This window comes from Halictus rubicundus, chromosome 1 (assembly GCF_050948215.1).
Source record: "Halictus rubicundus isolate RS-2024b chromosome 1, iyHalRubi1_principal, whole genome shotgun sequence".
Taxonomy (NCBI): domain Eukaryota; kingdom Metazoa; phylum Arthropoda; class Insecta; order Hymenoptera; family Halictidae; genus Halictus; species Halictus rubicundus.
In genome coordinates, this window is record NC_135149.1 from 27,449,432 (window position 1) to 27,464,431 (window position 15,000).

General features: G+C 41.2%; 2 protein-coding genes across 11 annotated transcripts in view; one reads left to right on the top strand and one right to left on the bottom strand.

Annotated features, from left to right (window-relative positions):
• Window positions 1–2,407, top strand: part of Clc-a (chloride channel protein 2) — an 81,872-nt gene extending 79,465 nt beyond the window's left edge. For all 7 annotated transcript variants that reach the window (XM_076797895.1, XM_076797876.1, XM_076797885.1 and 4 more), the window contains one exon: window positions 410–2,407. In XM_076797895.1, coding sequence (XP_076654010.1) covers window positions 410–583 — 174 coding nt within the window. In that variant the 3' untranslated portion in view covers window positions 584–2,407. The remainder of the gene's footprint in view (window positions 1–409) is intronic.
• On the bottom strand, window positions 2,263–13,463 carry Ninab (neither inactivation nor afterpotential B). 4 transcript variants are annotated; one of them, XM_076798070.1, is made up of 10 exons: window positions 13,123–13,463; window positions 7,761–8,017; window positions 6,467–6,613; window positions 6,251–6,395; window positions 5,927–6,077; window positions 5,598–5,827; window positions 5,112–5,294; window positions 4,020–4,433; window positions 3,716–3,814; window positions 2,263–2,967 (listed from the first exon to the last, which is right to left on the bottom strand). In XM_076798070.1, the coding sequence occupies exons 1-10, from the start codon at window positions 13,189–13,191 to the stop codon at window positions 2,797–2,799; spliced, it is 1,866 nt and encodes a 621-aa protein (XP_076654185.1). In that variant the 5' UTR covers window positions 13,192–13,463; the 3' UTR covers window positions 2,263–2,796. The 4 variants fall into 4 exon arrangements, with proteins under 4 accessions (XP_076654185.1, XP_076654166.1, XP_076654176.1 ...); XM_076798051.1 differs by lacking the exon at window positions 13,123–13,463 and adding an exon at window positions 8,750–9,291; XM_076798061.1 differs by lacking the exon at window positions 13,123–13,463 and adding an exon at window positions 8,750–9,288 and having other exon boundaries at window positions 6,254–6,395.
• Between the last annotated feature and the right edge of the window lie 1,537 nt (window positions 13,464–15,000).

Consider the following 15,000-nt stretch of genomic DNA (forward strand, 5'->3'; position numbering starts at 1 on the left):
TGTCAAACTATACTGTAATTTCCACCGATCGTTGCTCCTCTCTGAGGAGAGTCCCTTTTGAGGATTATGTTGATTCAAAAATGACAGAAGCTTCCCACGAAGTTCATAGATATATCATGCTACATCCAGGACTTGCCTGGCCTAGTAACAATGAAGAAATCATTTAACTGCTTCTTGGTACACTAGCATAATTATTCTCATGACGACAATGGTCAAACTATACTGTAATTTCCACTGATCCTTGCTCCTCTCTGAGTAGACTCCCCTGGCGTCCAGCACCTCCTCCTAAACCAACCAACAACGTGACCTTCAAACTCTCCCGAAGCTGCCAAAAAAGCCAGACCTTTCCCAAAAGCTTCCGGGCAACAATCAAAGTTTTCAAGAACCTAAAAACTGTGTCCACTTGCAGTTGAGGAAAGCGATAGAGGACGCAAACGCCGGGATCCTGCCGACTCACCAGGACTCACACATCGGCATCTCGAGCTCGAGTTTAGCGAAAAGCGAGACGGACACCGAGAGCAAGAACGCCAGCACGATGAACTCCATCGCTTCGGTCGAGTGCGAGAAAGTGGAGAAAGTCTGAGATAAATGGATAGAGAGAGAGAGAGAGAGAGAGAGAGAGAGAGGGAGAGAGAGAGAGAGAAGTAGAAGCAAACATGTGATAGTCGCGTCGCCGGCCAGGCAACGCGACCCCGAACGACAAGAGAGACCTTTTTAATTAGAGTTATCCTCTTCCTTCCGCGACCCATTCGACAGTCCTGGGACATTCGAGCAGCAACCAGTCGCCGGTAGATCGCTTTCGAACGCTCCTCTCGTACTTAAATGGGGACAGGATTGATGCAAACCGCGTTTAAAGGCTTCCTCCCAGACCGCACGTTCGACGGGACGTACATCACGGCTTTTGGATTTAGATTTGACGCGTTGCTTGCTGTAGATCATCGCCGTGACCTTCGGGAACGGGGTCCTGCGGTCGACGCTGCTTCACCATAGTTGGGAGAACAGTGCTGCAACGAATGAAGCCGAGGCTCCAAGACTTGCTACCAGAGGTCCTTGGAATGTTTAGGGTATCGGTGCTAGGAAGATTTCATAGAATACATTAGACTTGTCATCGGTATACTGCGGATCTTTATGCAAAATTGCCTGTATCAGTTGCAAGAAACAGTGTAGCACATTCTTTCCTTGATAATCTCCCTAAATTAAAAATAGTAGATTAGCATTCATTTAAACTTTCTACTGTTTGAAATTGCACCAGCTGGTTCTTATCACAAATGCATAAAATCCGCAGTCTATTTGTCAGCGATAGGACCTCTGGGAATCCGCGAATCAAGAAGCCGTTCGCAGGCACAGCGGACCGGGCTCCGAAGCAGTACGAGTCTGCCTGATCGCGAAAAGCTGGATCCTCCGCGGGGGTCTGCGCGTAGATCCTTCCCGTTTCGATCGCAGCGCGTCCAGCGAATCCCGAGGCACGATCCTCGCATTCTGGTCGCGCGTCGCGTAACAAAGGAAGTTACCAGGCTTGTGTGAGAGCGAGAGTGTGTTCACGATGACGTCAGTGTCCAAAGGATCCTCCTCGACGCCCATGCTAAGCAGCCGAATCGCAATTACGATCGAAGAATGGAGGAAAGATAGAGAGAGACGGTGCTTCAGGTGGGATCGGATCGTGGATCACGGGTGATCAATAATGTATAGCGTTCCGCGAGGAGCGTGATCTACGACCGATCGAGGAGGAACGCGGATCCGGGGCTCGCAGAGTGCTCTAGCTTGTAAACTGTCTGACCATGGTTGTGCCAACCTATTTATTCTAATTGTTAATCGTTTAAAGAACCGCGCGAAAGATTCGACTCGAGTCATCTAGAGATTTCTATACTGTTTCTCCTGTCCTCGCGAGATCGCGGCGGATCGCAATCGTACGAGATGGATCAATGTTTCTGTTTCCCTTTTATTTTTTTTTTTTTTTCGTTTTTCCTTCGATAGATCCTCGCGATCTCACGACGATCCACGACGCTTCCCCTCGACGAGCGAATCGGATTTGAATTCGAGCAATCGAGAGGGTGGTGCTTCGTTCTAGTTAGAGGATATTTTAATGACGTAGCGATAACCGATAATAAGTTAATAATGGAAACAAAAACGATGTCTTAATTGATCGTTAACAGACGAACGAACGTGTTTATCTAGGACCAGAGGCGGGACAACGCCGTCCAATTGTTTAATTTAAGGCAAAGATTCTCGTAGGGCATTTTACATTCCATCTTGACGAACAAGTTCACGATGCATCCCATTTTATTGTAAATCTCGCCGACCGCGTCACACGGCCGCGCTAGCCACGAGCGAAACACGGCCGCCGAGTATCTGTACAATCTGTACAATATCGGGAGAAGAGATTAAATAATTTATTATATTATTTACATATTGTGCTGTGTCGATATTTATCAAGATCCACGCGCTTCCTCTTGCCGCTAGCTGATAGTTTCGATCTCGGCCGGTGCCTGGATCCGTTCTGACCCGACCCTTTCAAAATCATTCGTTCGATAATAGTTAAGAGCGGAAACGATGTGATCCAGAGGATCGTTAGGCGTTGTAAATGTTTAATCAGTAGACAGTCGTCGGTCGTTTAACATAGAAAAATAGTAGTGTAGCTCGCCGGTGCGCAGGAGAGCGTAAGAAGCGTATACAATTTGCGATACCAATCGATGTATAACAATATACATATATGCATATATATATCACATAAGCCAGAGAAGATCTAGGTCACGTTTTCAGTAAAGAATACTCGTCGCTTTGTAATCGGAGTTTACTCTACTTCTCCAAGGTAAACCAGCCGTGTAAGCACTTTGGCACCGGGCCAGGCGTCTCGAAGGTAGCCCTCGCGATTTCTGTCAGAGTCACGCTGTCTAGAACCAACAGGCCCACCTGAGACTCCTTGTCCGACCATACTATGCCGCTCAACACCACACCGTCGTCCTCGTTCTGAAACAATTAGCATCCTTAATCCTGAAATCGTACACTGATACACCAATCTTTGAATCTAATTTCATTTCTCTGCACAATGTGGCAAAGAGTCTCGTCCCCTTTTCCCTTTCAAATCAAGAAAGTTATGCATCGCTATTGTCAATTTTTGTTTCACATATCGGAGTGAATTCGATTTTTGCCCAACAACACATTATCTACCTGCGACTATTGGAATTTTTTGACACGTTAACTGCCATGTCAATCACGTATGACTGACAGTGATTTTTGACCAGGCTGGACATTAATTTTTATTGTGACATATCCAGATAAACCGAATTTTATTAAGATCTTTAGAATTCAAAAGGGTTAAAACAACATCCCCTATAATACATTTAGAATTTCTAGTTCCGCTTTCATTAATTCAATTACTCTGTTTTTCTAAGTATCTCTGGGAATGATATGTGGCAGTTAACGTGTTAATAGTCTACAGCTAAGGATTGTTGAATAGATCGTTCAACAGCAATATTAATTTCCATCGTGATTTAATCATTTCGTTTGGGTTTATTTTATAAAAGGCCACGTCAATCGTATTGAATAGTAAGCACTTTAACCAAATTTTTTCATTTATGTCTAGATTTATTTAATTTATATCTGGAGGATGATGCTGCTCTCAAGTTAGATTAATTTGTTTACATTCACAAGGAAAAATTCAGGGTTTCTACAGCAGTAATTGCAATTAGTTACAAACAATTTGTCAAGAACGTACCTTCCCATTAGGATCGGGAACAAAAATGGGCTCGCTGGGGTAGACATTTTTCTCGTGCCACGTCTTCCTGGTCTTTTTCAAGATGTCTACCTTGATGATCTGAAAAGGATCGTTTCATGACTACCTTCCAGCTAAAGATTACTTGAAAACTAAGATAGACTAGAAAAAGAAATGTTTCTTTTAATAAAAGTGCAACTACCGTCCCCTTTTCTGTATAATAAAAATGCAACTACCGTGTTCCCTTTTCTGTATAATAAAAATGAAAGTACCGTTCCCCTTTTCTGTATAATAAAAATACAACTACCGTTCCAGGGTTCTCCAAGTCAACGTCGCTGGATATAGCATAAAAATATCGATACTCTCTGCCAAGAAAGCAATCGTAGTTCAGTCTCGGTGTCTCGCAGCCTAAATCACAGAGCAATTCTGGTTTCACGAAAATATTGCCATCGGGAAGTCTATGTGCGGATGCCTTCCTCTCGAGGACATTTCTATAGTCGTTTCTATTGTCCTTGTTAGCTGAGGTCTCATCTGTTGAGGTAGAGTCCGGTTCGTGAGATTCGACGACGTCCTTGAACGATTCTAGACCTTGATTGACGGTCTCCACCGTGATTAAATTACGCTCCAAAGGGGTGTCTGGTTCTGGACTGGTCATTGGCAGAACGAACCGCAGTGGTCTGCCGCGGAACGTCTTGGCGTAATCAGGATTCTCGTGTAGGTTCTAAAGACGTGACAAGATCAATGGAAATGAATTCAAACAGATCAATTAATTAACCCTTAGCACTCGAGTGGTGACTCTGAAGCACCACTGGAAATTGTTGTGGCATTATTTCAAAGAAATTACAGAAAATATTACAAAATATTTGTTCCATTACAAAATTTGTATTTAATAGATTACTAAACGTTTAAATCTTATATGTGGAAATCGGATCAGTTTCGTATGAATAAAATGAAAATTTAGTTTTAGAATGAAAATAGCCCCGAGTGCAAAGGGTTAATTGGAAAAAGCAAAGGAATTTGGAAAAATTTGTATAAGGGGGTCCAATACAGTGATTTCTCTATATATGTCGTCAAGGCCTGGATGATAAACGTCGCGGAATTATCCCCACTACTCAGGGTATACCCCGCGAGGGGTCACGAAGCTAAGGAGACCTCGGACGCCGAGGAGTGTAAAAATAACACGGTATGTCTCCTTCACGATACAAGACCCGTGTTGTTGACATATATCGAGAATTCACTGTAGTTCGTTGCTTCCTGTATCATCCTTACAAATTAACAGAGACAAAGAAGTGTGCTCTGCTACTGAAGCTAGCAAATTAAAAATGGAATGGTAGTAAGTAATGGTGATAAAATTAGATAAGACGATAATTAGATAGGTAATGAACGTCCGAGTATATACCCTCATCGCATCGACGAACATGCAGTCCAGCATCTTCGAATCACGATAACAGCAGACATCCAGGACCACGTAGTCATGATCACGTGTCTCGAATTGGTTGATGATGTGAAGGTAGAAAAATGCTTCGCTGACGAAGGTCCTCTCCAGCTGACCTGTCTCCCTTGAAACTAGATGTATAAGGGTCTGAAATGAATTCATTAAAAATGATTAACAAATCAAAGAAAAGTCAAGTTATCAAACTAAATAAATTGCAATATTACGGTGATTTCTCTATATATGTCGCCAAGGCCTGAACCATAAACGTCACGGAATTATCCCCACTTCCTCGAGATATACTTCGTGAGGGGCCACGAAGCTCGAGAGGTCTCGGACGCTCAGGAGTGTAAACATAACACGGTATGTCTCCTTCACGATACAAGACGCTGGCGAGACCTGTGATGTTGACATATATCGAGAATTCACTGTGTTAACGAAAGTTTAAGTTACGTTTTCATTCTCGTGCCACTTCAAAGCCGCATGCATCGGCTCCTGTTTCACTTTGCAGGACAGTACGGTGGTCAAGGACACTGCCAGGGGTTGCTCGATGACTATGAAATAGTTTTCAGTGATGCCGAACGTGTGCATGTAGGAGGGGTTCAGCAACCACCTGGAGGGGATTGTGGCGACTATGGTGGCCTGATCGAACATGGACAATTCCCTCTCTTCCCCTGAATCGTCTGAAAAATCATGTTGTCTTGCAATTGATGGAGACAGTTTTTATATGCAATCTACTAATTGTAAAAATTGCTTGAAAAATTGGTAGGATGTTTACTAACCGATGGTAATGTAACTCGGTGAGAAGCACACTACATTATACATTGGCCCACGAGGAGTTAGGCTCATTCCCACGTTGTATACCGTGCCGTCGTTCATCACGTGAGGGTGGGACGTGTGGTTCACTATGCCAACGTAGTCTGACACTACCACCTGGACGAATAACACAGAAAATTAAGTTAACACTCTGGTGTTAAACTGTATTAAACAATTAAAAAAGAAAATCTAGTAATTAGACACAACCATTGGAGCAAAGAAGAATATTCATTGATAAAACTAATCCAAGACGAATTGATTAATTTTTTAAAATATGTAACAATAACAACTACCTTGCCAGTCGTGTCCAAGGTCACAGGATCAACACGATGGATTATACCAGACTCCGAAAAAGTATAGTACTCGTCTCCAAAAGGGTAGACCGATATCATCGAATTGTCAGAGTCCTCGCCGGGCTTGAACACCGCTGCGACCCTGAAGAAAAATCGATTATCCTTTTCTTCGAGCTTTTCGCAGACTTGTGGAATTCTAATCTCGATGCTGACCTTTGGAAAATAGTTTGACAAGGATCAGGCACAGCTTTCGTTCCGAATTCGGTGACAACTATCCTCTGAGCAGCCTTGTTCTTCTTGTACACGTCGGTCTGAACGAATCGGCACTGGTAGGTCGCTTTGCCGTCCGAGATCGCAAATCTGTGACGCAGATACGACAACTGATAACGCAATAACCAAACGGACAATTTTCTTAATTAGAAAGATTAATTTTCAAAAGCGAAACCTGCGTTTTACACGTGCGTAATGTGCAGACATTATGCAAACCCCCGTTTTCGCAGGTCACTTCCTAAAAATCAGGATAATGAAAACGTTTCTGTCGTGCACTAGAAAATCAATAAAATTAAAACACTGCTAACAATAAGTTGCTGTAAAGAGGACGCGTTCCTTCAACATTTTTCTAATTTAATGTTTTTACATCCACCAAATAGAGCTCATAGAATTTGTGCTAATTAAGACAAATTTAAATATTTAAATATTTAGATTAGATTACATTAAGACAAATTTAAATATTTAAATATTTAGATTAGATTACATTAAGACAAATTTAAATATTTAAATATTTAGATTAGATTACATTAAGACAAATTTAAATATTTAAATAATTAGATTAGATTAAATTAAGACAAATTTAAATATTTCTTTCGTAAAAGGTGGTATAAAATTATTTCGGGTAGGTCTTCCCAGCGTCAGGAAACGCATGAGAACGCGTGCAATAAATATACAGTGAATTCTCGATGTATGTCAACAACACAAGTCTTGTCAGCGTCATATATCGTCCAGGAGACATACTCACGGGGAGTAGCCCGCGGTAGTGGGCATAATTCCGTGACATTTATCGTCCAGGTCTAGGCGACATATATAGAGAAATCAGTGTGGTTCGAAGAAATGATAAATAAATCCCGATCGAAGCCGCAGCAGTGCATATTCGACCTTGAACTTGCAGGCACGTTAAAAAAGGGTGAACGAAAGGAAGACCGAAAACAGCGCACGGCTGTCTTTCGCTGGAACGTGTCCTTTCGAAGTTAATCGCCCTGGTCTTCGTAATTGTTGTTTAGCGACGGTTCGGGGATTTAGCGGTCGCTGGTGTGTGGCTTCCGGGTGATCGATAACACATTGATACATGTTTCGTCAGCCCAGCTAATTTCTTTAACCCTTCTTCGCCGCTGCGCGACACATTTGTGGCTGCTGCCTCCCGTTTCACCACCGAAGTCTTATCCTTCGTTCTTCGAGGAGGCTCCTTGATGTTTCTAGACCAATCTAGCGTAATCCCCTAACGTCGACGTACCGGTGCAGCAGAGCTGAACTGTCGAACAGGTGGTTGAAGCTGTACTCCCCGACCTTCAAACTCCCGGGACCGTTCCTCAGCAATGTACCCTTCAACCATGACGGAATCTTGCCGGTGACCTTGCCTGGGAGAGGCTCTATCACCTCCTTCTCGCAGGACCTCATCCATACCGACGAATCGCAGTTCGGACAGTAATTCTTCGCCTCTTCTTTCGAGTCGTCCTTCGATTTCTTCGAACAGCCCTCAGGGTCGACCAACTGTGAATAAAACCACTAAATTTTAAAAACAAAAACTTTCAATCATTGTTTCTCGAACGTTTTCATTCGATTAATATATAAATGAAATTCATTTGATTAACATTTTACTTGATTATTAGTCCGAGCATCTTTGTACATTAAATTGATGCAATATTAACAAACTAGATTTGATAATCTAGACTTGTTTATTAACCACAAACCAGAGTTGAATTTCTATTTGAATTGATACTATTTGTATAATGAGTCCAAGATTAATATGAACATTTTTCGATTTCATTATTTAAAAAGCAGCGATTAAGCCTCTTTTAAAAACACACTTTCAGAAGGAACTTGAAACTAAAAATTTGTTGAATTCTGATTGGACTAAAAATCTGCGGTTATGGTGGATTTATTGATTATAATTTTTAAATTTGAAAAGACTATTAAAAAATTTCCAGTTAATGAAGTGTTAACAGACATGTGGTAGCTGAAGTGTCAATTTGAAGATCCTCGAGCTGATTGTCAGTGATCGAAGGAGAGGGATCTATGAACAAGCTAGGCTCAATTAAAAATTAATTACGTGTTCGACCTACATTCAAACAGAAAATTCTTAAAAAACTGCATTATCCATAAAGGCAACTAATTCCTTCCAGTTTCATTGAGTACCAAAATGGAGGATCACTCCAGCACCCGAACTATCACTCCCCCGCTGGATCCATCCGCAACCTAAGTTCACCATGAGCTTAAACTTACGCGAAACGAGGATTTCGAGAGTTTCATCCGCTTCCCGTGCAACAAGTCGTCAAGGTCGTTCAGATTCACGTTAGCGAAATCACTGGTGGATCTAGATCTGCGACACTTCGTGGCTTTCATAATGACTCGCGGGAACACTTTGTCGGACTGGAATGTGAACCGAGAAACGTTTTCGAAACAGTTCCGGTGTATGTCAATTGATCAGCTCCCAGATTGTTGGAGTTAGGCGAGCATTATGTTTCATCCTCGACGGTTTCCTCCGGTGGAATCTCCGTGACCAACGGGTCCAGGATCGTCGACAGAATGTAGAAGACTCGCTTGTGGGTGAAATCCATCGTTCCCCTTAGGGCTTCGACCAACGAATGACATTGTTCCGATAATCTGGTGACCTTAAAAGTGGAGCTCGATCGATCCAATTAATAGCACCGGTTGCTCGAAGCCCTGCGACCGGTCACGTGCACCCGGCTCGAGAGCTGCGACCATAACACGTGGTCCATCGGCACGAGTCCTATTCGCTTTCTGATTCTCCTAAATCCGCTCGTTTCATCATGCATCAATCTCGGAAAACTGCTCTTTTAATCCCCCCCGTTATAGCACTATGACATTGGTAATTGGTCTAGGTGGTTGAACCACTTTTGTCACTCGCAAAACTAGTAAAAGTAGTAAACTAGTAGCATGATTTTGATTCATATTTATTTAGTACACTGCGGATTTTACGCATTTATGACAAAAATTAGTTGATCGAATGCCAAACTATAGGAACATTTAAAGAATTTGAAAATACTATTGTATTTGTTCCAATTCATTAAAATTATTGAGCCAAGAAATAAATGTCTATGCAGTTGCTGTGTCTTGCAATTAAGACAAACAATTTTTATTTTGTGTAAAATTCCACGGTCTATTTGTCAGTTGATTCATTTAAACTATCTGCTGCTAATTTTTGTAGTTAGGTCGCTAATGTAAGGTTCTTTGTTTACACGAGTAGATTTTCAAATTGGAGCTTCAATACTGGTAGAAAATCTTAAATCATATGAATCAGTTTGATAAACTGCATTTGGAAATAATAAACTCATCTTCGCTGTCAGTTTTGGTAGTAATGTCTATAATTTGTTTGTCGAAATTCATATTTAACAACCCACGCGTTATTGACGATGCCTGTGGTATCGACTGTGTGAAGAGGACACTCGGCAGATAGTTCAGCGAGCTACTGCAAGATGGCCGCTCGAAAATTTTTCGAGTCAATTTTCACTTAGGTTGAAAAAGATTGTCTGAAGTCTGGAGCATATGGAAAAATCAATAAACCCTGATCTTCAACTCGGATGAAATTGTCACGATTTTCAGGGAGTACTTTAAATCAGTTTTAATTAGTGGATTTAATTAAAGATGAAACATCGCACTATAAGATAGGACCACGTAGGTCAAGAGGAAGTTCGAAATCATATCGAAAAATTTGACCAACCTCCAAAAGAAAGACAAAGTCACAGGGCGATAATAGTTTGCAATTATCTAGAGATATGTATATGTACATATGATTGAATTATGTATATAAAAGATCACTATTTAGAATTTTTCAATCCAATAATTCTTATATTTAGCGAGTCTTACATTCCACTTTACAATGTTAACGCGAATTCTAATTGTGCAGCTGTTAGCTCGATATTATCATCGATATACAGGGTGGTCCTTTTAAGTAAGGCCTCCTAAATATCTCTTCAGGTTATTGTGATGCAAAAAAAATTTGTTACGTAATGTGCATGGTGTCAATATTCTTGCCAAATGTCTGGCAAGAATATTTTCTTCCGAAGGTCATTTTTTTGGAGTTATCAAGGTCATCAATGTTTTTTGATACATAACTATTTTTTTTATTGCATAGTATAACTGATCGAAAATTACACTCAGATATGTATAATATCATGACCTTGAAATGATGTTGGTCTTCGAAAATTAAAATATAAGATATTGCAGCTCGTAACGAAGAGGTCCCCACCACGAAGAGGATGCTGCACACGAAACCCGAAAGGAAGCCAGAAGGAGTATTGAATTCGTGATGACAAAATACCCAAAGGAGTGCTCGTTCACATCGTTGACAAGAATTGTTATAATCATTAAACGAGCATAGATAATAAATTTACTAATTACAGTTGCCCAATATAATTCTGCTCGGTAATATTCATGTGTTAAAAGTTATTCTGTGTCTCAAGTTCTATTACCTGTTTTTACTAAAAAATTAGATGATCAAGGGAGTGATTGTCTGCATTATTTGCAAAAGGAATTGTTATAAACATTAAACAGTCAGAAATAACCAATGTATCAATTACTGTCACAGCTATCAAGATCTACCGAAATTAATTGGGGTGGGGAGAGTTGCGCTTCGCTGCGCACTGCGCTCCTGAGCTCGGCGAGCGCGCTCAGTAAGTCAGTCGGGCCGGGCACTGCGGCAGGAGCGGATGGGGCCCGAGACCAGGAGGGCTATGAACTACTTTGAGGTTGACCAGAAGTCCTCCAGAGCTGTCCTGATCTCCCTTGCCTACCTTGGAGTTGACCAGAGGTCCTCCAGAGCTGCCCTGATCTCCCTTGCCTACCTTGGAGTTGACCAGAGGTCCTCCAGAGCTACACTAGCCCAGGCTTGCCTACCTTGGTCTACTTTTAGCTAGCATGGGGTCGACCAAGGGTCATTTAAAAATTCCTTGGCCTACATTATATGTGTAAATTCCACGAACGTAGTCAATTCTTATCTCTGTATTTCTAATTGGAATTTGCTTCTGGACTTTTCAAAAGTTCCTCTTCTTAACCTCTTAAGTACGCCACTATAGTGGCTTCCGTGGGAAGCACCAGTTTGAACGGTACGCCACTATAGCGGCTTCCGTGGAAAGCATCAGTTTGAATGGTACGCCACTATAGTGGTTTCCGTGGAAAGCATCAGTTTGAACGATACGAACCACTATAGTGGCTTTTGTGCCTTCCGCGGCCAGGCGCGCCGTACCTGGGAGTCAGAGTTGCGGACGAGCGCGCCGTACCTGCGAGATAGAGTTGCGGACAAGGGCACCGTGTTAGGTTAAAATTGATATTTTTGGCATAAGATTAGTATTCCTCCGATCGAAGGTCCCTCAAAGGCTCACTCACAGGTGGAGCCCGTGGGTGAGTACGGATTTCGCCCACCCGAGGTACCCGAGCGTCTCTAGGTCGTTCATCTTGCTTCTGCTGATGAGTTAATTATCTTCGCACTCGTGTGTGGAGTTTAGGTCTGCTCTAGTGAGCGAGATTTAGGTTTGCACTCGTCTGCGGGTTACTATCGCACTCGAGATACTAAACTGTTACTAAATTGATACTAAATTGTTGGAAAAACACGACCAATGTCGGTAGCAATCTTAAGTCTGCGTACGAACAGAATACTTATTGCACTTTTAAATCTGACAACGTTGGAAAAAGTAGCCTACTCGGACGCCCACTTTCTGTGTCGCCCTCTGACGTAGTTCGCTAACTGTCCGCTCCGTTTAGATAGAGTTCTCTATCGTTAGTAGATCATCTTCTACAGAGTCGGTAAATCAGAACCGTAGACTGAAAAGTACATTACAAGCAATATCTGTAGACAGAGAAATTGGCTGATTGGTCTACTATACCTCGTCTGTCGTATCGATCTAACAATTTTAACCTACTTATACCGACTTTCTAAGCACTCATGGCGTTTCAAAAATATCGAATTATTTCTCCTGAATTTGTATCCATCAGTTCTAACAACCTTAAATTATTTGTACCCAATTTTCAAGCGTCTGTCCTGATTTAAATATTTCCAAGTTACAGTTATTTAAATATTTCCAAGTTACAGTTATTTAAATATTTCCAACATAACATTTTTCTCGACACCATTAATGTGCCACGCATAAACACTGTTTAAGAGCTTGCTTTCAACCAGCCTTTGCATTTTCATCGGGAAGTCAATGTGTAAATAAGTGATCACCCCGTACATAAGAAACGGTTACACGACGAATAATTCATGAGCTGTTGACTGGTCGAATGAAAACAGACTTTTCTTTTGTTATCCTGACAATGTTCGTCTTCCTTCGTTACGACAGCGTTGAACCTTCCTCCGTGTCGATCACTGCTAAAAACACGGGTCGCGAGTCGTGTTAAAAGTCGCGCAAAAACAAACACAGCATGCTTCAAAAATTGCCTGGAAACAACTGGGACGTGTTAGGAACCACTATGAAAATTAATCGTATTATAAAGCGCCGTGCAGAATGAGTGCCGGGCGTATTTTTAAGCGACCATGGCTCGTTTCAATGAAATCGATTCAAGTAGTGGAAGCAGAAATTTTTCGGCCGTTCGTAAAAGCGGGATCGGCGTTCGCGACGAGTTTCGCGCATCTCCCTTACCGGAAACAAGATGGCGATGCTGTGGTCCAGGACTGTTTGCTCGTCCAGGCTGCTGTTCAGCTCGGACATCCTGCGAACACTCGGAAAACCCGTTCGTAACGCTTCTTTCGCGGAAAACCCGTCGAATTGACCGGAATGGCGGCCGTGCTGGATCGTTGCCAAAATTATTCGCGGAACTCTGGCGTTGTTGTCACGCGAGCCGCCGCCACCATCGAGCTCGTCGAACTTCTTTTCGACATTGATCCTTGACGAGCTCCATCCGAGCCGGAAAATTCGAGCCCGCTCTCTCGTTTGTTGCAAATTGCTTCTTCCTCTTCGGCTGCCATTTTTTATTTTGGACTTTTAACGCTAGGTCTACAGACCCGTCAAAATGACGGGTTCTAATATTTTTAATTTACGATTATTGAGATTGTGAAGATCCATCTACGTGGAATTACTCAACAAATGTATTTCTTCAGGTATATATTATTTATGAAATGGCTAAAAACCTGGATAGACAAATTCGTCTTATTTTTGTAAAGTAATGTAAAATACAGAAAATTCTCGATATATGTCAACAACACGGAACTTGTCAATATCGTCCAGGAGACATACCCGAGCTTTGTTATGTTTGCTCACGGAGGTACTGGGGATAGTTCCGCGACGTTTATCATCCAGGCCTTGGCGACATATACAGGATGTTCGCGATAATTTGTACCAGCGTTTTTTTCGTAAATGGTAAACAGAAAAAAATCGAAGAGGAGATAGTTGTAGTATATTTCACTAGCAATATGATAGCGTATCTCAATTTTTTGTGTTTTTAATATTTTTCTAGAAACAAAGGTGACCTTCATTTTTTAAATGGAATGTTACATATTTGTTTACGTCAAAATGGACATTGAGACGATGATGTCTGTGCATCCATATCTCGTGCAACATTAGCAGAAACTACGAGGAATGTAATCAGCAGAACTCAGAAATGCATTCTTGCTAATGGAAGTCACATTGAACACGAGATATAGTCTTATCACTGCAACAAACTAGTAAATACAATATTACGAAATGTTAAATCTATTTCTTTTATTTCTGCCCTTGCATGACCCTGAAGACCGTAGTATACTACATGTTAGTAAAATATATGTAAAATATATAAATATATGAAAAAATATATGTAAAAAGAATAAATATATGTAAAATATACTACAACTATCTCGTCTTCGGTTTTTTTCTAAGGTTTACCTTTTACGAAAAAAATATGGCACAAATTATCGCGAACACCCTGTATAGAGAAATCACTGTACTCACTCTTAGTGCTCCTTGAACCTAGTGTTAAACACTTAGGCTGACATAATAGTGACCATAGAAGCCACGCTAGGTCTCCGTATAGATTGACATTCTAGTTTACAGAAAAAAAATTATTTGAAAATTTCAAATCAATATTTAAGACATTTGTTCGCCAAATTACTTTCTTAAACACCTGTTTTCGAAGATAAAAGCTGGTTAGGTATTCGAATTTTCTGTCAAGCTCCACATTAAATCAAATACCAGCCTAAAGATAAACATTATTCAGGAAGTTCACTTGAAGCTTTTAGATATTTCTACACACAATTGCCTTTCGAAACACCTGTCGTCGAAGATAAAAGTCGACGAGGCACTTAACTCCAATTTTCCGGCAGCCTCTAATTGTAAGCTAAATCAAATCGTAATCTAAAGATAAAAATTTATTTGCGAACTCCGTTTCGCTTTTCCAGCCGTGTCTGCACTAAATTATCCTTTCAAACATCTGTTTCCGACGATGAAAACTAAGTAGGCTATAAATTTCAATTTTCCAGCTATCTCTATACCAGATCACATTTTTAAATGTTTGTTTCCAAAGATAAGAATGAACTAGGCACTTCA